The 21,535-nt window shown below is 35.5% G+C and overlaps 2 protein-coding genes across 8 annotated transcripts in view; one reads left to right on the top strand and one right to left on the bottom strand.

The window, feature by feature from the left end:
* Positions 1-21,535, bottom strand: part of LOC127873294 (thioredoxin domain-containing protein 16-like) — a 107,676-nt gene that overhangs the window by 26,495 nt on the left and 59,646 nt on the right. For all 6 annotated transcript variants that reach the window (XM_052417088.1, XM_052417085.1, XM_052417084.1 and 3 more), the window contains exons 11-18: positions 20,897-21,092; positions 19,284-19,433; positions 17,687-17,915; positions 15,635-15,780; positions 15,347-15,431; positions 13,510-13,651; positions 12,243-12,406; positions 11,806-11,896 (exon numbers count right to left, since the gene is read on the bottom strand). In XM_052417088.1, coding sequence (XP_052273048.1) covers positions 11,806-11,896; positions 12,243-12,406; positions 13,510-13,651; positions 15,347-15,431; positions 15,635-15,780; positions 17,687-17,915; positions 19,284-19,433; positions 20,897-21,092 — 1,203 coding nt within the window. The remainder of the gene's footprint in view (positions 1-11,805; positions 11,897-12,242; positions 12,407-13,509; positions 13,652-15,346; positions 15,432-15,634; positions 15,781-17,686; positions 17,916-19,283; positions 19,434-20,896; positions 21,093-21,535) is intronic.
* On the top strand, positions 646-4,267 carry LOC127873295 (uncharacterized). 2 transcript variants are annotated; one of them, XM_052417090.1, is made up of 2 exons: positions 646-813; positions 1,187-4,267. In XM_052417090.1, the coding sequence occupies exons 1-2, from the start codon at positions 767-769 to the stop codon at positions 3,795-3,797; spliced, it is 2,658 nt and encodes an 885-aa protein (XP_052273050.1). In that variant the 5' UTR covers positions 646-766; the 3' UTR covers positions 3,798-4,267. The 2 variants fall into 2 exon arrangements, with proteins under 2 accessions (XP_052273050.1, XP_052273049.1); XM_052417089.1 differs by having other exon boundaries at positions 696-791.

Raw genomic sequence — 21,535 nt, forward strand, 5'->3', positions numbered from 1 at the left:
CCCTCCGCCTATGGTGGGGGATAATAAATCATCATGATCAACATCATGATCATCATCATCCTAAGTAGTAATTATGATCATCAAAACCATAGCCACAAAAATCGTAAATATAATTTTGTTTTTATTTTCTATGTCAATACCATAAGCATAATTAATTTCCTCTAAAAACACAATAATAAAGCACTATCAGCTTCAGAAGCAAAACAAATACAGCAGAATATAAAGTGGAATGCAATCAACTTCACCTTCAAGATAAATATAACATACTTATCATTACCCCAAACAAAGAAGTGCTGAGCCCCAATATAGTTATCTGCTTTAAATAGCAGCTTTTTGAATTGGCCTTGAAATAAGATAGCTGGCAAGGTTTGCAAATATTATGAAAAGAATTACTCATGGTCTGACCCAGTTAGATTTGAATGAACTTGCATGTGACTAGCGTTAAGGACAAAACCAAAATAAACAAAACATACGTAGCAATAACTGATTGGCTGAACTTAACCTATTTAAGATCTTGGGAAAACCAAGCTTTGTATAGCTTGCCAAAAATAACATAATTCACAACTGACATATCTGCTGATATGGTTCCTAAACAGATAAAGCTCTTTCAATATTGGTCACTATCAAACCAAACCAAAAGTAAAGTCAAAACTATGGTTGATTGAGCAAGTATATAAAGAGAAGCCCGGGCTATTTTTGCAGCCAGTTACAATGAGTCCTGCTTCAATAGAACCTGATTTATATTGTATTGGGGTGGAAAACGGATATGGACAGATTAGGGGATTTATCAGGTTGGATAATGGATAGCAAAAGGTAATATGTTGTTAGTTTACTTTGCAAAAAATTCATCGTAATAGAACATTACAAACAATTAGGATTTTTTATCTAAACATTTTTTTGGTGTGGTTCGCCATTATTGATTTAAGAAAATGGGCATATATTACATATAATTTGCATGCATCCTGACTGCAAAACAAGAAAGCTTACTCCTTAAATGCACTTTCTCATCCCCATGCTACAAATGTATTTACAGTTTAAAATGTTTAAATTAAGGGGGGTAAAGAATTAATTTTTTGAAAATATTATAAGAAAATCATGAAATTTCAAAGTGCATAACCCTGATTTAGTACCATATTAATATTTGTGATTATGTAATAATATCCAACTTGTGTTATTGCTATTTCAGGGGAAAAGATGATGCTGAAACTGAGTTACAAACAAAAATTGCATCCCTTATACTAGACCAGCACTTAGAACAACTAGGTTACAGTGAAGATGACATTAAGCAACGCATCTTTTCCTGGTATAAGTCAACTGTAGCTCGTACTTTATCAGCACGAAGAATTCAGAATCGTGATGATATCGACAGAATTTTTATTGGAAGTCAAAGAGAAGGCATTGGAATGGAAATCATCAATGACCTTGACATTCTGCAAATTTACAAATTTATTAAATGTGTGGAGACAAAAGATCTGGATTATAATACTTGTGACATTATTTTTGTTGTCGATGAAAAAATGGCACCCCCTGGGCACACTTTTCTATGGCTTCTATGTAAAGGCAGCAATAAAGAGAACTTCAGATTGCTAAAACATGCCTTGGTAAACAGGAAGAACAGAAAGTACCTATCTGCGCACAAATACATGAGTAGAAATGATGACATGTTTTTCACAAGCGAAGGAATCATAGCCAAAAGAACAAAGTATCTTGGAAGAAAAGGACCATCTTTAATTAAAATTTCAGAGCCAATAAGTGAATTTGTACGATATTTCAGGAAACTCTGGAATGTCACAGACCAAACAATGGACTATGTGCGAGGGTTTCCGTACCAAGCAACAAAACAAATATTGGTCTGGAAATGCAGAACACGAAATTATGACTGGCCACCAACACCTTTGGTCAATATAGTTTCGACCATGACTGCAGTAGTGGTTCCCACTGGACAGAAAGGAACCAAATGGAGGGAATTACAATGGCGTATCTGTTTTCCTGCTGGAGAATTGGCCCTTTTTGACTCTATGAATATCATGCACAAGAAGGTCTATGTTGTTCTTAAAACTGTAGGTAAGCTTCTTTTGCGACCGCTAAATCAACAGATAACGTCATATGTGATGAAAAATGTTTTGTTCTGGGAAGCAGAAAAAAGGCATATCACAGATTACACAGAAACAGATTTAGTTCCACGCATACAAGACGCTCTGAGATATCTTCAAAAATGCATTTCTGAGGATTTTATGCCTTATTACATGATTCCTGAAAGAAACCTGATCCCATGTAAAATACATGTAGACGTTAAAGAGAAAATTACCAATGTGATTGACTATTTAATAGCAAATGGCTATTTAATCATACTCGATCAAACTCATATTAGCAACCAGAACAAAAACAGAATACTACTAGAGGTCATTTCGCAAGTACAACTTGCAAATGAAGCAACAAGGGCGATGACATTTTTGACAAGTAAAATGTGCATGAAAGAATATGAGGATTACATGGTTGAAATGTTTTTTAAGGAAACTAACGACAGTTATGCTCAGCAATTTATGCATGTTTTTATCCAGAGCATACCAAACATCGTTAAATATACACTAGAAAGACTGACAGGCATCCATAGAGGGTTACCAAAAGACATCTTGCTAATGACACAACCACTAGCAAAACTTAATATAGTATCATGCGAGTTTCCACCACACTATTTCTTGGCTGGCAGTGCAGAAATTAAATGCAAGGATACCGATGAAAGTGCTACATCAAGAGACAACGAAAATGAAAAATCAGGAAATGAGTATAAGTCAATCAATGATATGAATGAGAAAATATCTCCATCTTTAGAAACAAGCGTTAATTGTCCAGCAGACAAAAGGGATGAATGTAGCCAAGATTCTGTAAAGGACTCAACAGTTTTGGAACATCAAATTTCAAACAAAAAGCCAAAAAAAGGCAATGCCAAAAAAGGAACAAAAGCTTTAAGTGATGCAACTGATGCACCAATACCTGTGCCAAAACAAACCAAGCTTTTAACTAAACAATTGAACAGCAAGAATGAACAAACTGAGATGGAAAATAAAACATCTTTTTCAAGTGAGACAATGCTTACGAAGGAACAGCAACAACACAATCATATACCGGTACTTAACAAAAGAAAACAAACACCAAAAATATATCAAGCAAATATGAAAAAAACAAAAACTTCAAAAGGAAAGAAGAACAGAAGAAGTAAATCTATGCAAAATAAGAAAGAACAGGTAAAAACAGCTGATCCGACCTCAAAGGAACCAACTATGTCCACAGAGCCTGAGACAAATAGAGCACAGGAAAAACACCAAGTGAGTGGAAACATATGCGTGTACCCCAACAAAAGGGAAAGGACTACAGGTATATGGTCAAGTGAAGGTCATCTAGACGAATCTGATGCTAAACTTTTAGACAGAAACAATACAGGAAAACTTAATCCCTGCCGGAAGGAAAGAACAGTAAATAAAAAAATAAAAAATCCAACTGATCCGTACAACAATTTGATTGCTGCAGTAGTCACATTACTTGACATTCTTTTACTGTTACGAATATTTAATTCAGATTTCTTTGAGATTCTTTTAATTTTGAGCAATAACTTTAAATATGTTAAAGAGTTCTTAAAATATTTGTTGTTTGCCCTAATTTCAGTGTCTTCATTTAATTTCTTAGCCTTTTTTTACAAATGTTTAAACGAAATTAAACACCACACACAAGAAAGAGCAATAAGCACAAGACGAACAAAAACGTGGAAGAAGCTTCAACAGCTTTGTAAAAATGTTTAATTAAATATAGAGATTTCACCTTGTAGAGCCAATATTAGTGACTATATGCCTAAACATTCAATGCGTCAATGGTTTTATACTAAGTAAAAACCTGTTCAAGGTATTGAAAGTTTGCAATGACAATTAATATAACATAATTTTTATGGAAAGTATACAGGCTTAGGCACTATGTTCGGAGTATAATCGCTATTTTTGGCAAACAAAAGTTGTTCAACTGATTTTGAAGAATATGATCAATATTGGGAAACAATTGGCAGTAGCAATTTGGAAGTAGTCATTACTATCACGTTTACTTAAAAATCTGAAATAACATTCTTATGTTCATGTAATATACATTATCATACAATTCATGTAAACATTATTGTATCTACATACATTAATATAATTTATTGATACCACCTCTATGGCTTTTTATGCGTTATGCCATTGATGTTTGAGATATGACTAATTAATTTCTGAATAAAAATTAATTTTATTTATATTTTCTGAAAACACACCCAGTTTACTTGTTTGTATATATTCCATTACGAAATACCTAAATTGGTCAGTTTCATACATTTATGTACAGATTGCCTCGAACATGATGGTAAGAACTCGAGGCTAACGTAATTTCCATACCATGTTGTGTTATGTCATCTCCTTTTGCAAACTGCCCGCACTAGTGTGCAGATTGCTAAAAACATTTCAATTTAAATCTCGAGCTATCTAAGGAAATGCCTCGTGGGAGGAAAAGGAAACAGCTGGAATCAGTGGAGGAGGCACTGGAGAATAATACAAGATTTCTTCAACCAGTCCCTGGTACTGGTAGCTGTTTTTATAGATTTTAAAGAAATTGTACATGTATTGAAAATTGTTCCTTCCAATGCAAATATTGCTGAGAGGTGCGGTGTTAGTGGGGAATCTTCTTCCCCATACAGTATCCTGGTAATGACAATTCAAAGGTACAAACTCTTGATTTCGCAAATAATCTGAGGTAAGCCCTGAACAAACGTCAGTCGCAGGAGTTAAGGTGATTGGCAAACAATGACCAGGCCACAGACATACTGGTCTCACTAAAATTGCAAACTTGCAAGGGGCGAATATGTTAACCTGGCCATACTGCTAAAAAGAGCATTTATAATTGTCAGACTTTTGTAATGGTTGTGTTCTTCAACTACAGCAATTAAACAGCCACGTAAGGAATGTAAGGATAAAATACAAAATATCTAACGTTGGTCAGACACCCTTTTGATATACGCATCAATTTATCTTACCATACAGCAAGATAAAGTTCATGAGATTTTGTATAACATATTTACAATATGCAAGAATGCTGCATTCCTGGGTGGTTATGCATAAATCTTGGGATTTAATCTCCTTCAGTCACAGCACCGATTGCGCGAAAGCAACCAAGGCACCCCAAATAGACGCCAAACCTGACACTATTTTACCTGGTAACCATAACTTACTTAATTTTGCAAAATCTGCAGTGGATACCAAAACATTGCGTGACTACTTATCATAAAAAAATTATACAGATCAAATAAAAATGTTCAACGGTGTTGTAAATGTTTTTCAATGTATTATTGCCGATCCAGAATCAGAAGATGAAGTAAAAACTTTTAAGTTTACAATATCAAATGCGGACATTGTTCAAGATAAGATAAATAAAAAGATTTTGGCAGTTAGTAAGCCAGGACCTTTCACTGAACATCCTTTCATTAATTTAATGGTTTCCACCAAAGGCTGTTCCCCAAAAGACACCAGGGTAATTCAGGATGACCCACCACGTTTTTTTTCCAAATAGACACTCAGTTACTGACTTCATCAATGAAAAATACAGTAACTCGATGAGGTAGTTTACATGGTTGAAGATTTCACTGGGGGCTGACGAGGTCAAAGCGTAGTCCGTTTCGCTACGACGTCGGGTATATGTTTTACTACGAAAACATGGTGTAAATACACTACTTTCATAGGCGAGTTTCATATTTTCTGGTGTTTATGGATTAGAGAACGGAACATCCAGTAATGGTAGGTACTTATTTTCAATAACAAACTAATAACAAATGCGCGTAGTTGCAACCTTTAAGTTTATTATGAGCTAAAATCGAATTATTTTGATTTGAAGCAATGCATAAGATGGTTATTCTGTTAAAATAGCCAATTACGGTAACTTAAATTAAATAAAACTACATTTTACTTTGATTCAGTGTACATTACACATTTTAAAGTACAAAACAGGTTACGAACATATATTTTAATTATTCAAATGCTTTGTTTCGAAGGAAATTACAAGCCGCTTTATGTAAAGGTTTCGCACAGAGTATGTATTGGTTGCGCAACGAAGTACAAATATAATGCATAGGTTGCTCAACGAAGTTTCTGTATCCATTTCAGGACATATCACATGCAGTTTGCAGTTACTGCAGACTGCCATTTCCCAGTGCAAAAGATGCCGTGCTTCACTGTGCGCATGAACATCCAAACGAAAAGGTTGAACCCGGTGAAAGCCTGCAGAGTCCCGGCAGAGCCCCGGTAAACCGTCACTACGCCGGCACTCATCGGGGTTATACCGGCATCAGACCCCGGCAGAGCTGCGGCAACGCCCCGGTTTAACCGGGGACAACCGGTTCATCCCGGAGGTATTAAACATTTTAATACTTTCCCGGTGGAGCCCCGGTCGTCCACGGTTCATCCCGGTGGAGCACCGGTTCATCCCGGTAGGGCCCCGGCTCATCCCGGTAGATGCCTGATCACGCACTGGGGCTCCGCCGGCATCATAGTGAGACTGGGCCTTAACCGCATTGTAACACGAGGTAAATTTACCGGCCGTCTCATGTACGCAGTTAACAATAACCTGTGACAGAAACCCACTGCCACACCTTTACAACAATATATTGATTATGCAATTGCGGATTTGTGCCATTGGGGTCCTACTTTCCACACCTTACGGCTGTTACAGGTGTGGATTTTACAGGTACAATCATGTATAAAAACATGAAATTCACCTCAAAATTAGTTGACGATAACCGATATTCAAGAAAATCGCTTTGATATATACAATGTAAAAATCAAAATCCGTATGAGATAAATAATGATCGAAGTTGGGACATGGGATTTACTTTGACATAAGCAGAGTTTCGAGATAAGCGAGTTGGGGATAACGAGAATCGAATGTTATTTGATAAAGAGTACCGTATGCTGAAAACCTATCGTCGGTCTCTATCAAAATAAACGTATAAGGGATTGTCACGAGGAGAAGATGAGTCATTTTTATTGAGACCGACGACATTAGGTACTCGACTCTCAACTGTCATCTTATATATGGATTTGCGATTTTAATCGTTTCCATTGGCCTAGACGTGAATGTAATTATATCATAATAATGTGCATTACCATGTCGACTGTGCGCTTCGGATCATGTTGTGCCGTTGTTACTACCTCTGTCTCAAAGGAAATATCCAGCCACTCCATGACTCTATTAAAATTTTTTTTTCTTTATTTTGCCTTTGAGAGATAACCAATACGTCTTCTGTGAGAAACGCATGCACGCTAAAGCGTTGTCGTAGCGAGGCATATACGTATACTGTCAGAGACATGATCATGCCTTATAATAATATTTAGCTTTTATTTATGATAACTGGGTCACCCTACACATTTCTAAACACACCAGTGGCTTAACAATACATAAATCAATATGGAAATTGTAAAATTGTGTCAATTATACACAGTTGTAAACCTTAATTGCATTTTTTAAAGTGAAACTTGACTTCGGTTTGATAAATCAGCGGTATATTTCATGTTTAACCGCATAAACCAGACACATCTTGGATTATAATTTGATGTAACAGACCTATGAAATGACATTGTGCTTAAATTCAGAGTTTTGTTATTACAAAATCATAATCTTACATGTTTTAAACACAATGTTCGACTAATCCGTTCTCGATGTCATGTGTATTTAAACAATGTTTTCGTAGTAAAACATATACTCGACGTCGTAGCGAAACTGACTACGCTTATACCTCGTCAGCCCCCAGTGGATTTAGGTAAACACTAAAATTTTCAAAATAGACCTTTGAAATGGATTTAGTATTCGGCGAGAAGATTTCAAAATACTGTGAATTCATGTAAATTGCATATGTGGCAGAAACATTTCCACTAGGCACTTCAGTCAGTTGCAAAACATTTGAACAGTTTTCATAATTCCTGGAATTCTGAGTTAAGAGTAAAATTTGGTTAAGCAGGCTTATACACAGCCAAAATTACTCTAAATTATTGGACACTCTTAATTTTTGGATAACCATAACTTTAGCAAATTGTTTTTTTTCGTAAGTCTTAATTTTTTGTTCATAATTAATGATTTTTACTTTACAACAGTCTGTCCTGTTTTGCTTTTCTAATGAAACCCCGAGCAACCGTTTAAGCGCCTAAAACCTGGCAGTTGAATGCTCTTAGGCCAGTAATAGACAATGGTTTCACGACAAAGCTTAAAGTGAAACACATGTAAAATAAATTTATATTATGGGGCATTGTAATTTACAAGCAGGTGTTATTATTCCTTGAAACAAAGTACACGATACACATTGCATCACAGTATCCGCTCATCATTGCAATATTTTAAGTGTCTCTAAATTTTCACTGACACTGGATTTCCAATGGTGATACTCAACTGTTTACAGTCTGTGCTGGAGGGACTGGTTTCGGTTTTGGAATTTATTTCAAAGGTCAGTTGTGTAACGCTTGGTCGCCGTGGCGTAGTGGATATGGTGTCCACCTAGCAGAGCTCCAGATAAGGGCCGTACAACCGTAAATACGGCTTTTTCATGAAGGTTTACGCATTTATTTTTATAAACTGGGCGTACAATTACGACTTTAATATCCCTTTTACGCATTTACTAAAAAAATCTGGCCGTACCAATACGTTCGAACCAGCGCGGCGTGATTTGTATGTCTCTAACCTAACAGCGCTTTTAATTAATTTAAATTACCAAAAGGTTGTAGACTGGGTTCCGGTATTATTGTCTATTATGTTGTGTGATTTCCGGTAAATCGTTAACCCGTCAAAAACAATATGTCTTCTCCCAGGGAAGGCCGGGTAAATCGAAAGCGTTTAAAAAAAACACTTTGTTGTCATATAATGGCTACATACGGTCGTCTAACCATCCTGACATTCAATCTGTTACCCCAAAAAATACATTGTCGCCCCGATATTAAACGATTTGATTGCATCGGTGGCTAAAAACGTTAGAAAACACGATGGGAAACGGATGAGACAGTGACATTAGTGTCCATTTACTTAGGTTTATCTTACTAGTTGGCTTGTGTTTTCTTGTAAAGAACTAGTGACCTGAAAATCAATAGGGGTCATCTGCGAGTCCTGATCAATCTACCTATCAAGTTTCATGATCCTAGGCCTAAGCGTTCTTGAGTTATCATCCGGAAACCATTTTACTATTTCGGGTCACCGTGACCTTGACCTTTGACCTAGTGACCTCAAAATCAATAGGGGTCATCTGCGAGTCATGATCAATGTACATATGAAGTTTCATGATCCTAGGCCCAAGCGTTCTTGAGTTATCGTCTGACAACCACCTGGTGGACGGACCGACAGACCGACCGACCGACCGACATGAGCAAAGCAATATACCCCCTCTTCTTCGAAGGGGGGCATAAAAATAAAGATATAGTATTTAGTCATGCGCTTTAATGTGTAGTTGTATTTGCATCATACTTCAGAATGGAAAACCTAATAAAGTAATTGTTTTAGAAGCTAAATATATTTATTATTATTGCTACAAATGTTTCTGTAAAGTCAGTTATACACCCTTCAATATCCAAGAACACGGGTAGTACAGTACTACCTGTATTTTTAGATATGGTAGTACATGTACTAATTGATTTTCAGCATTACTCCTTCTATTTCTGTCAGTGGCAGTACCGTTACTAATTTCACAAATCCTTATCTGGCGCTCTGCACCTAGCGATCGGGTAGTCATGGGTTCGAACCCCACTGGCAGCTTTGCTTCGATCACCCCAAATTACACCAAGTACTGGTTATAGGCCCAGGAACAGACTTGAGAGCTTGTCAATTAGCCAAAAACTTTCTATGCAATAGAGCTTAATTAAATAGGTTTAAATTAAAATAGCTGGTTGAGCAATAATTGGAATTAAATGTCCGAGTTTAAAAAAGTGTGAAATAGCTGGTTGAGCAATTATTGGTATTAAATCTTCTAGTAAAAAATTATGTGAAATCTCTTGTTGAGTGATATTGGTATCAAATGTTGCAGTTATAAGTATGAAATTGCTGGTTGAGCGATTATTGGTATTAAATTTCCGCATAAAAAAGTGTGAAATCGCCAGTTGAGCGATCATTGGTATAAAATATCCGAATTTAAAAATGTGATATCACTGGTTGAGTGATATTTGTATAAATCATTCATGTGAAAAAGTGTAATCCTTGTTTAAGCAATTCTCAATGTTTGAGCAATTGGTATAACTAGTTTTAGCCAGTATATGTTTTTTCTTTGTTTGGTCGCTAAATGAGAAAAAGCATTTTTAATTGGGCAGGCAGTGTTGCTGCTATAAAAGCGTAACACAATGGTAATTCAACGTGTGCTCATCCAGCTTCGGTACGCATATTTTTTAAGTCGCCCAGTTCCACGAGTGAACATCAATTGGGTCTCGTGGTTACCACCGGCTGTTTCTGTTTAACGCTGTGTTATATATTAAATAGATCTGTTGCTTAAAACTTAATAAATTCTTTAACATGGGTGTGATTGTATTTCGAAGCAAAAATACATTGGCATCATATCATTTAACTACTTAACTGAAGAAATGTGATGTTGTTTAATTGTTTTAGTCTTAAAATAATATTAACTATTATTTAATCTATGCTACATTGAGGAACTGCATAGAGATAAATTATTGTGATTTAACTTCCACATTAATGAGTTTTAAAGATTAAATATTCCAAATAAAATCTCACTATTAGGTACAACTTTAATGTAAACTAAGTTTTATTTTTAACCTTTATGTTTGACAAACCTCAAATATGAAGATGGAGGTGAAAATTGTAGCCTAACAAAAGTTTTTTTATGTATTTTCGCTGATGAAACTCAAAAGATAATCATTTTTCATTTTCACTTCTTAACTATTTCTTGCAAGCTTAAACCATAATGTTTGACTAGAGTATATTACATGCCAACACAATCAATAAGTAACATATTCCTCTATGATGGCTATCATCTGACTGCATAAAGAAAATATTTAAAATGTATTATACCATATAAGTGATGCAGTTTTTTCTCGTCATTATTATCAATAATATTGTCAATATCATAAAAATTTCAATACATGATACAACCATCTGAGAGTTACACCTCTCTCACCTAAAAAATGTTATTAATACTTAAAGGGATCTTTTCACGCTTTGGTAAATTGACAAAATTGAAAAAAGTTGTTTCAGATTCGTAAGTTTTCGTTTTAGTTATGATATTTGTGAGGAAACAGTAATACTGAACATTAACCATGCTCTAATATAGCCATTATATGCATCTTTTGACGATTTTAAAACCTAAAAATTATAAAGCGTTGCAACGCGAAACGATTGAATAATTTGGAGAGTTCTGTTTTTGTCGTTAAATTTTGTGAAACTACGAAGATTGCTTATATAAGGTATAAAATACTTCAAGAATGTGTACTCGGCGGAATAGCTCAATAGGCTAAAGCATTTTTACTTCAGGACTCTGGCAGGACTCCAGGGGTCACTGGTTCGAAACCTGCTCCGGGCAATGTTCTTTTCCTTTTTTTAATTTTTTTCTTGATTTTTTACTGGAGCTTTTATGATCCAATGTTTACATTTATCAATATAAAGCATTTAATGAATAAGTTAAAAAAATGCCAAAATCTGTGAAAAGGCCCCTTTAAAAGACATCAAAATTTTGACAGCTTGAGTCGACAATGCATGTCTTTACAAAAGGGATTCTGTTTTATATTCCTTAAATTAATGTACAGCAAAGTATGTTACCTTTTGGAAGTTGACCAAGGCAATGTGAGGTACAGCTGGTTCCACAGTGTATTTACTCAACACCTGGTACCCCGCACTGGTATTATCATGTCTGAAAACAGATATCTCTTTTATAGTTCCGCTGGACTTTATATGATTTCATTGGATAAATGACCTAGACAATCCGACTATGGTTAATGTCGAGCCCTACACACCATTTCTATATCCCTAAGCCTTTGGCAGAGAATGGATGTAACCTAAATGTTGCAATAATTGGCTGAGGACCAAAACTATTTTGGCATTATAGCAATTGCAATGGTGGGTTGAAATTGGAAAAACAACTGATGGAAACTGAGATCATATTTGATGGAATTCACCAACATCTCAGATCGATATCACATCAGTGCATAGTATACTTGATATCACACCAATATATGTTTTCACAGGTAAACACTTACACCTGCATCATGTTGAATGACACATTGCTGAAGTGTTCTCCCTTCACCACCTCTCTCACAGAGTCCATGGGCTGCTGACACCTGTCTGTCTCATCCGTGAACAGCACAACCATGCTTGAGAACTTACCACGGATCTCTGGGAACATTAGTGGGGTCAGAACACCCTGCAAGTGGAATTAAATGAGCCACCAAATGCGATAACGGGAGTTAATGCATGTGCATAAAGTGTTGTCCCAGATTAGCCTTTGCAGTCTGCACCAGCTAATCAGGGATGACACTTTCCGCCTAAGCTTGATTTTTACTAGGAAGAGACTTCCTTTAAAACGAAAAACACAATTAAAGCCGAAAGCGTCATCCCTGATTAGCCTGTGCAGACTTTTTTTATAACAACTCAAGGAGCTTTCATAGACTCCTTCCAACAGAAATCAAGTACTGGTTGTACCTAGGAAGCTGACTCAAGTGTCCCTAAAAGCTTTTACTACAATCCAGCTTACCATAATAGGCTGAAACTAAGCTAACCTAAAATAAAATGGAAACATTCCTACATTTATTGAATATTTTTCATTGAGGTTTTTGCCATTCTTTTAAAGGTACACTTGCAAACTCCCTGGAAATATTCAGTCAAATAACCACTTAATTACAAAATGAAAAGAAGCTTTAAGTACTGTTTGCAGGGATCATATTTTTGTCGGTTTTGTCGGTTCTAGACCGATTGAGGTCATGAAAGACCGATTGAAAATCCCAAACAGTCGGTCTGATTCTGTTTGCTCATGAAATCGATTACACAGTGCACACCCTACTTACATTCTTATCTCGATTATGTGTGATAAACCATTCGCTGCAGTTTCTAAACCGGTCAGGACCAGATTTTTGCACGTCAACCGACTAGTATCAGAGTATGGCCCCAAGCAGCGAAGATTCGCGCGGCTGTGTATTAGTCACGCGTGAATAACGCCGTGTCAATATCAGTCGATAATTTCACTGGCTTATACCTAGCACAATCGGTCCGTAAGGTGTACTCATCCAGAACACAGAGTGTATACTAGAGTCCGTGTCCAGGATAAAATTGTTGACAGTTACTTAGGAGATACAAACCTCGATGTTATCCTCGTGGAAATTGTGCATTCTGTTTGTATACAGAATGTAGCATCAACAAGAATACATCTTTGGCAAAAGTATCATATCATTACAAATGAAAATCAATTAATCATTTTACAAGCCATACTGCATGTCTCAAGTTACCGAAGCTCACATGTCCTTTACCTACCAACTTTGGCAATTTGTTGTCCTGGACAAAGATCTTCAGCTCATTTAAGTTAAAACTGCCCTCATACATGGATGTTGGTTGAAGATCATCTTCAAACTTGCTCAAGACCACAGCTGGAAGCTTTACTTTTAGTTGGGCAGCTCTGATAGGATGTTGAAAAGAAAAACATACTTTTACACAGTTTGCCTTGTTTTAACATAGAGACATGTAAATGGACTGACGAGACTAACATAATAATTTTAAATACTTAATGTTGAAAGAAAAAATATCACATAAAGCAAATGTGTTTATCACAATGATTGTCATACCAAAAATTTACATGTTTGACAGTTTAAATTGAACAAGGAGTGTGACATGAGGTGACATATTCCCGTAAAGTGTATTCTTGTCTTGTAAGGGGAGGGAAGCAGTATATCAACAAATTAACAGTACAAAAGATAAAAGCAGAAATGAAAATTCATAAAACTTGACTGAACAGTGACTTGGACCATCCACCTAAGAGCATACAAAATTTATGACATATGATATGTCATGAATTTTGTATGCTCTTAGGTAGAAGGTCCAAGTCACTGTTCAGTCAAATTTTATGAATTTTCATTTCAAATGATTTTCATATGATATCCTATGATAATCATAGGACTACTTGTTCAATACTAATTCCTCACATAAAAAGGTTAAAGAACATAATTTAACATTAATTACCTGTGAACTTAAATTGTAACCATGATATTTCACTGATGGTTAAAAGCATACTCTGGAAATGGGGATACATAAATTTAAGTAATATCAACCTCCTCTGAGGCATTAATAGTTTACATATCAGAACACCAATTCATGAACTTTTACTTTTAAATTTGACCTTGACCTAAGCAAAGAAGCAAATAAGTTGTATTCATCTACTATCAATAGCAACAAGTAATCTCAAAAGTATAAGGGCACACTAAAAATTGACCCTTGACCTTAAGCAAGGTACCTTTAATTGTGACCTTAACCTTTAAAACAGTAGAATAAACACATTGCATCATATGGTTGTGGGGAATTAAATTCTTTATTTATATTAAAATCCTTCCAAGCCCTGTAAAAAAGAGAAGAAACTTTTGACTTGTAATTGTGGCCTTAACCTTGCTTCCATGAGCATGGGCATTGCATGCCACTCACTGTCTTGTCACAGCAAATATTAATCTGAGGAAATGTAAAATCCTCCTAGACATGAACAAGTTAAAGAGAGGAAACAAAAAATCGTTATTGTTGACCATAGAATAATAATCTGAAGAAATATTAAATTCCTCCCAGTCATTTTAAATTTACAGAGACGTTGAACTGTGGCCTTCGATGGAGAAGCATGGGAGATGTTTGCAACATATCACCAATTCATTGGGAATAATAATTATACAATAAGAGCACCGCATAACGGGTGCCAACGCTCGGCTGCGGGTGCAATTTTGAATAAAAGAAAGATTGTCAGATTTTTTTTGATTTTTTATTTTTAGAGGTCACAGTGACCTTGACCTTTGACCTAATGACCTAATGGAAGCACTTTGATTTTAGAGACAAATGTCAAGGTTTCAGCACGACGCGGACAGCGGACGGCAGACGACGAGCTGGCTATGACAATATCTCGGGTTTTCTCCGAAAACAGCCGAGCTAAAAATCCTCCAAGGAAAGTAAAAAATACAATGTGGAGACTAAAACTTAAAGGACAGATATATACAAAAACTTAAAGGACAGATATATACAAAAACATACACAGCAACCACACATGCACAAGCCGACAATGTGACTACTATACAAATGTATGCCTTCCTTCAGGGGCATAAAAATTCATATTTATGCTCACATGGAGGCTGATTGTGGAATGTCAGTGTAGGCAAACAGGATTCTTTCCCTTGACTCCTCACTCATCTGCTTGAATACTGCCATTTCTTTGTATAAAGAAGAGTACAAATTAAAACCTTGCTTTATAGAATCATTGTAATGAAATGTTTGTATGTATCACTAACAGATACAATGATTTACAGAAAAAATACATTTATGAACCAAAACTGTTGAATATATAATATTTTGACAACATAATAAATATTTCTTCAAAGCTTTCAACTTATATGATTTGTAAAAGTCAAATTGCCTTTTGTATCCTCTTTTCTGAAGAGTCCAAACACTGTGATATTGGTTACCTCCCCCATAGGACAGACTTTCTTACTGCCCTTGTCAGCTATGAACTCCATTGCCTTGTTAACATTGTCAACATAGACAGGAGTAGTTAACTCGAGTCTGAAATATCAAGGGAGGTAAATGATTCCATCAGTATAATTAACAACAAGAGCACCGCCTTGCGGGTGCAGACCGCTCATCTATTTTTCTTTTTAAAGGTGAAGGGACCTATCTCAATTTCAATCACTAAGGAAGGAGGGGTGGAGTGGAGGGGGGTGTATAGTGTGGGGGTGTGGTCATTTATTAATTTTCTTCCAAAAATGCAAAAAAAAATGCAATTTTTTTTGCGGGGGGGGGGGGATTCTTGGGTGGGATGGTTGGACAGTATTTCAAAAATAAAATAATACAAAAAATATTTGTGTTTTTTAACCATGTTTAAAAAAAAAAATTGGGAGGGGGGGGGGTGGGGGGGGGTATAGTGTTAGGGTGTGGTGGTCATTTATAAGATGATCTTTAAGAAAGAAAAAAAAAAACAATTTGGGGGGGGGATTCGGGGTGAAGGGCTTGGGGGATGGGTTGGGTGGAGTCTATTGTGGTATGTCAGGTAAGATTTGTTTTGTCATAGTATCAATCAAATCTAATCATAAATAAAGAAGTTATGGCAATTTTAGCAAAATTTAATAATCTGACCTTGAGAGTCAAGGTCATTCAAAGGTCAAGGTAAAATTTAACTTGCCAGGTACAGTACCCTCATGATAGCATGAAAGAATTTGAAGTTTGAAAGCAATAGCCATGATACTTTAGAAGTAAAGTGGATCTAAACACAAAATTTAACCATATATTCAAAGTTACCAAGTCAAAAAAGGGCCATAATTCCGTAAAAATGACAACCCGAGTTATGCAACTTGTCCTTTACTGTCCCCTTATGATAGTTTGCGAGTGTTCCAAGTATGAAAGCAATATCTATGATACTTTAGGGGTAAAGTGGACCAAACACAAAACTTAAACCAAATTTATAATTTTCTAAGTATAAAGGGCCCATAATTCCTTCAAAATGCCAGTCAGAGTTACATAACTTTGCCTGCACAGTTCTTTTATGATAGTTAGTATGTGTTGCAAGTATGAAAGCAATAGCTTTGATACTTTAGAAATAAAGTTGACCTAAACACAAAACTTAACCAAATTTTCAATTTTCTAAGTATAAAAAGGGCACATAATTCTGTCAAAATGCCAGTCAGAGTTACATTACTTTGCCTGCACAGTCCCCTTATAATAGTTAGTAAGTGTTGCAAGTATGAAAGCAATAGCTTTGATACTTAAGGAATAAAATTGACCTAAACACAAAACTTAACCAAAATTTTCAATTTTCTAAGTATAAAAAGGGCACATTATTCTGTCAAAATGCACACCAGAGTTATCTAACTTTGCCTGCCCAGTCCCCTCATGATAGTTAGTAAGTGTACCAAGTTTGAATGCAATAGCATTGATACTTTATGAGAAAAGTGGACCTAAACGCAAAACTTAACCGGACGCCGACGCCAAGGTGATGACAATAGCTCATAATTAAAAAAAAAATAAATAGATGAGCTAAAAATGGGATATCAGGATAGTGTGAAATGAAGAAATGAATATTACTTGCCCAGATAACTGCACATAATATGTATTGTTCTTGTTGTGTGGATTTTGTTTACCAGGACAATGCATGTATATACTTTTTACAATAAATACTAAAAAATATCGTTGTTTGTTACTATGCAAATGTTTGGCTGATAAAAAAATATGCACTGCTTTTGTATAGCACTTATAACTTGCCTTTCCACTGAAGGGCAATAACCTTCAAATTAACTGTATGCAGTGGGAAAACTATGAGAATAGATAATGTTTCTTCCTACTAAGATATTTTTGTTTAGAAATTGTTCAAAATTTAAGCAGTTTTCTGACACCCAGATTACATCAAAATAAACATTATGAAAGCTAATTTACAAACAAAAAACATATCATTTATCTTATCAACAAATCTTCTTACAATTTCATGGTAGCAAACATGGCCTGTGCGTCCTGTGGTCCATGATAGTCCCAGGAAGACTGGTCCTTCCTGTACACACGCAGCGTGGGGTAGATCGTGATGTCAGCCCGAGCGCACACATCTGTCCAGTCGTAGCAATTGACTCGGGCAAACTTTAGCGCTGTCTGTTGGCCCACACGGTCTGTTGCCTCACCAAACATTCGTAGATTAGCATTGCTTACTGCATCAACTGGAAATTTAAAAATAGAAACTTACACCTTAACTACAGCCTTGTCAAAAAAATTGACTAATACCATTTTTAGCCTTGTTCAAGGGAAAATAACTCACCTGACTTTGAACAAATGTTTAGCATATGTACACTTCATGCTATGTTTAAAATATGTGTTAAGTTTCAATTTATTTTCTTGGGAAACTTGAAAGTATTCGCTCCATAAACTGATAAAATTATATGTGGACTAAAAAACCAACAGTGTGACCCAAATATAACCAATCTTTGTCATGGAATTATATTACTACAACAAGACAGTTTACACTCTGTAGTCACACATAAATAATTTGATAGCTATAATTAAAACTGGGAAAAGACCGACTGATAAGATGAATCACAATTGGATTTGAAACCATAACTGCAAACAACAATCTCCACCAAACACATTGAAGAGCTGGCCTTCCTAAATGTCACAACACCCTCTGATGGACCAATGGATTGGTGCTGACAGGATCCGGTAACTAGAGCTGTCACTAACAGTGATTCATATCCTCAGACCACTTTTCTACACATTTTACAGTATGAACACTCAGAGCTGTATTTTGACATCTGATCTCAAAGTGTAACCTTCAAACTAGTGATTTTGTATTTGGGTGTTTCATATACAATTTTGCCATGGAGCGATGAGAAAAAAAGTAGTTAAACCTTAACTTTGAATAAAACTTTGGCATTGAAGGGTGCCATATTGTTTTTTTGGTGCAACAAATTGGCTCTTATAGATTAACATTTGGGCTAAGTTATTTTAAATTCCTTCAAGTCATAGTAAAGTTGTTGAGCAGACAAGTCCTATTTTGACAATAATGTCCTGTTATTGACAAATTTGATCTGCAATCAAGGTCGATGTCATTAGGTGCTTTTCTGCAACAGGCCATGTTATGTTGGTAACATTTTTAGTAAGTTATTTTGAAATCCTTGAATTGATGCAAAGTACTGCATGCCTATCCGAGGATGTTGTGACATTCAGAAGGCTATGACTTAAATGTTTGCACCAAATGTTCTTAAACATTCATACCCTCTGAAATGTGTTTCACAGATTGTAATTTTTACGGTGCCAACAAGTTTTGGGACAGACAGAACAAAGTGATAACAATGGAGCCTGAACTACTTGCTGGTCATGGGGGTATAAACATGTACAAGTAATTTACAGATTTTCTTAAAAGTCAAATTGTGATCATTTTTATACATGTACCTCTCACAAATATTTTTTCAACTAAGTATGTTTGTGCACAAGAGTTTTTTAAAGTTATGAAGGCTATTTCACAAACATGTATAATTTAAAAAACACACACTATTTATTGCTATTTTAAGAATGAATAAAATAAAGCTTACAAGGAAAGTAGAACAGTACGACAGCTATATTGGCTCCTTGCACCACAGTGGTAAAGGTTTTATCTGTGAGAGCTGGAACCAGCCCCAGCACCATCGGAATCTTCCTGGTCTTTTCTACAGCATTGGCAATCTTATCATCTTGTTTTTCAACTAAAACAGAAGAAAACATTTTCAGTTTTGTTTTTATGTTTTAACAATCAAATTCGTTGAATTGATTTCCCCACCAATATACTTCTGGACACAAAAGTGTTCTTAAGGAATAGATAACGCCAACCAGCATCATCCTTTTATCCATTTATATACTCATACCAAGTTTCAATGAAATCCGTCAAAGCACTTCCAAGATATGGCTCCGGCCAAACAAAAAAAGCATTATTTCAAGATACAAAGGGCCATAACTCCGTTATTATCCAATGGTGTACAATGGCATTTGGTGTACATCATCCTCTTATCCATTTATATACTCATACCAAGCTTCAATGAAAGCCGCCAAAGCACTTCCAAGATATGGCTCCGGACACAAAAAAGCATTTTTTCAAGATACAAAGGGCCATAACTCCTTTATTAACAGATGGTGTACAATGCTATTTGACGTGCTTCATCCTCTTATCCATGTATATACTCATACCAAGTTTCAATGAAATCTGCCAAAGCACTTCCAAGATATAGCTCTAGACAAAAAGTGCCGGACAGATGGAAGGACGGACGAACGGAAGGATGAACGGACAACACCAAAACAATATCCCTCCGCCTATGGCGGGGAATAATAATCCATCTTAGTAAAACACCGTTCAAACTGTTTTCTTGTTCTTTTAAGAGAACAACTAAAAAGGTTAATAGAAAAGAGATGTCCTTGAAAGAGTCATATGTGATGGAAATAAAGTAAAAATGGTATATCTAAAAATAATATTTTTTCTTTTTTTTTTACATTAGGAATAAACTTACAGAAAATGGGTGTGTTAGAATACCTCATGTCCTTCAAATGCAGATATGCATTAAGTATAGGCTATAGACATAAATGGTCTATTTCATTGAAATATCTCAGGTAGACTCTATCTTAATCTTATTGTGTAGTGCTTTACTAGTTTCTCGCACATGTCTGTATAAAACCCATTTCTAATATATAATATAATTCATAGTAAGTAAAATAAATCCATTTTTGCAACAGCATAGGCCCTTTATTATAGGAATTTACCAAAAAGGCAGATGCATGTATGCATGTACGTAGCTACTGAAGTTTGCATTCAGAACAAAATTCTACATCTTTAAAAATATATAAATAAATCTTCCATTCTTATAATCTTCATCATAAATTTCATCCAACCATCCTTTTCTTTAACCACTTACATTTGTTTTTAAAATCCGACTTCAGAACAAAAAACTAAATCTTTAAAAACATCAATGAGCCTCGCTATGAAAAAACGGTTGAATGCATGTGTGTAAAATGTTGTTTCAGAATAAGGGGCGGCACTTTCCGCCTAAATCAGATTTAAGCTAAGAAGAGAATTCCTTTACACTGTAAAATTCGATCAAAGCAGAAATTGTCAGAACTGATTAGCCTGTTCATATGCATAAAGCCATATTTTCGTAGAGCGAGGCTGAAATAAATCTACCATTCTCATAGTCTGTATCCAAGATTTCATCTGAAACCTCGTGCTCCTCTCCTCCCTTTACTTCTTCCATATTTTCCGCCATGATTGACTGAAATTCTGACCTATCAGGGTAGAGCGGCTCTCCGTCAATGAATCCATCCAGAAAAGAGGCCACGTTATCTGTCTTTATGTCCCCACCCATGAATGAACGATCTGTCTATAAGGGGAAAAAAACATTAATGTAAAACTGAGGACGCAATACATCCACTGTAACTCCATCTATAACAGGAGAATAAAAGTAAAACCATAAGGACAAAATACATTCATTGCAACAATCAAATAAATTCATATAATTTAATTTTGCCTCTAGATTACAACAATTTTTTTCTGAAATCTAACTTTGTTACCCCATTTTTGGACACATGTGACCCAGATTAAAACTTAGGATATATATATCAAAATAAACAATCTGACAAAGCTTAATCAAGATTGAATAATAAATGTGGCCTTTTAGAATGCCAACAAAGTTTTTCTAAAAACTGACCTGGGGGCCGTTTCATAAAAGATCATACGACAATTTTAACTTACAAGATAATTTTGCAATCTTAATAAGTAGATGAACTAGCTCGCCATGCTCGTCAAATATATATGGCGCTTGAG

Source organism: Dreissena polymorpha, chromosome 3 (genome assembly GCF_020536995.1).
Source record: "Dreissena polymorpha isolate Duluth1 chromosome 3, UMN_Dpol_1.0, whole genome shotgun sequence".
NCBI classification, from domain to species: Eukaryota; Metazoa; Mollusca; class Bivalvia; order Myida; family Dreissenidae; genus Dreissena; species Dreissena polymorpha.

Excerpts from the sequence above, each read along its gene's own strand:
- LOC127873295 (XM_052417089.1), top strand. The coding sequence starts at position 712 with ATGAGTCCTGCTTCAATAGAACCTGATTTATATTGTATTGGGGTGGAA. Across the intron at positions 792-1,186 it reads CAGATTAGGGGATTTATCAG|GGGAAAAGATGATGCTGAAA; the intron begins GTTGGATAATGG and ends TTGCTATTTCAG.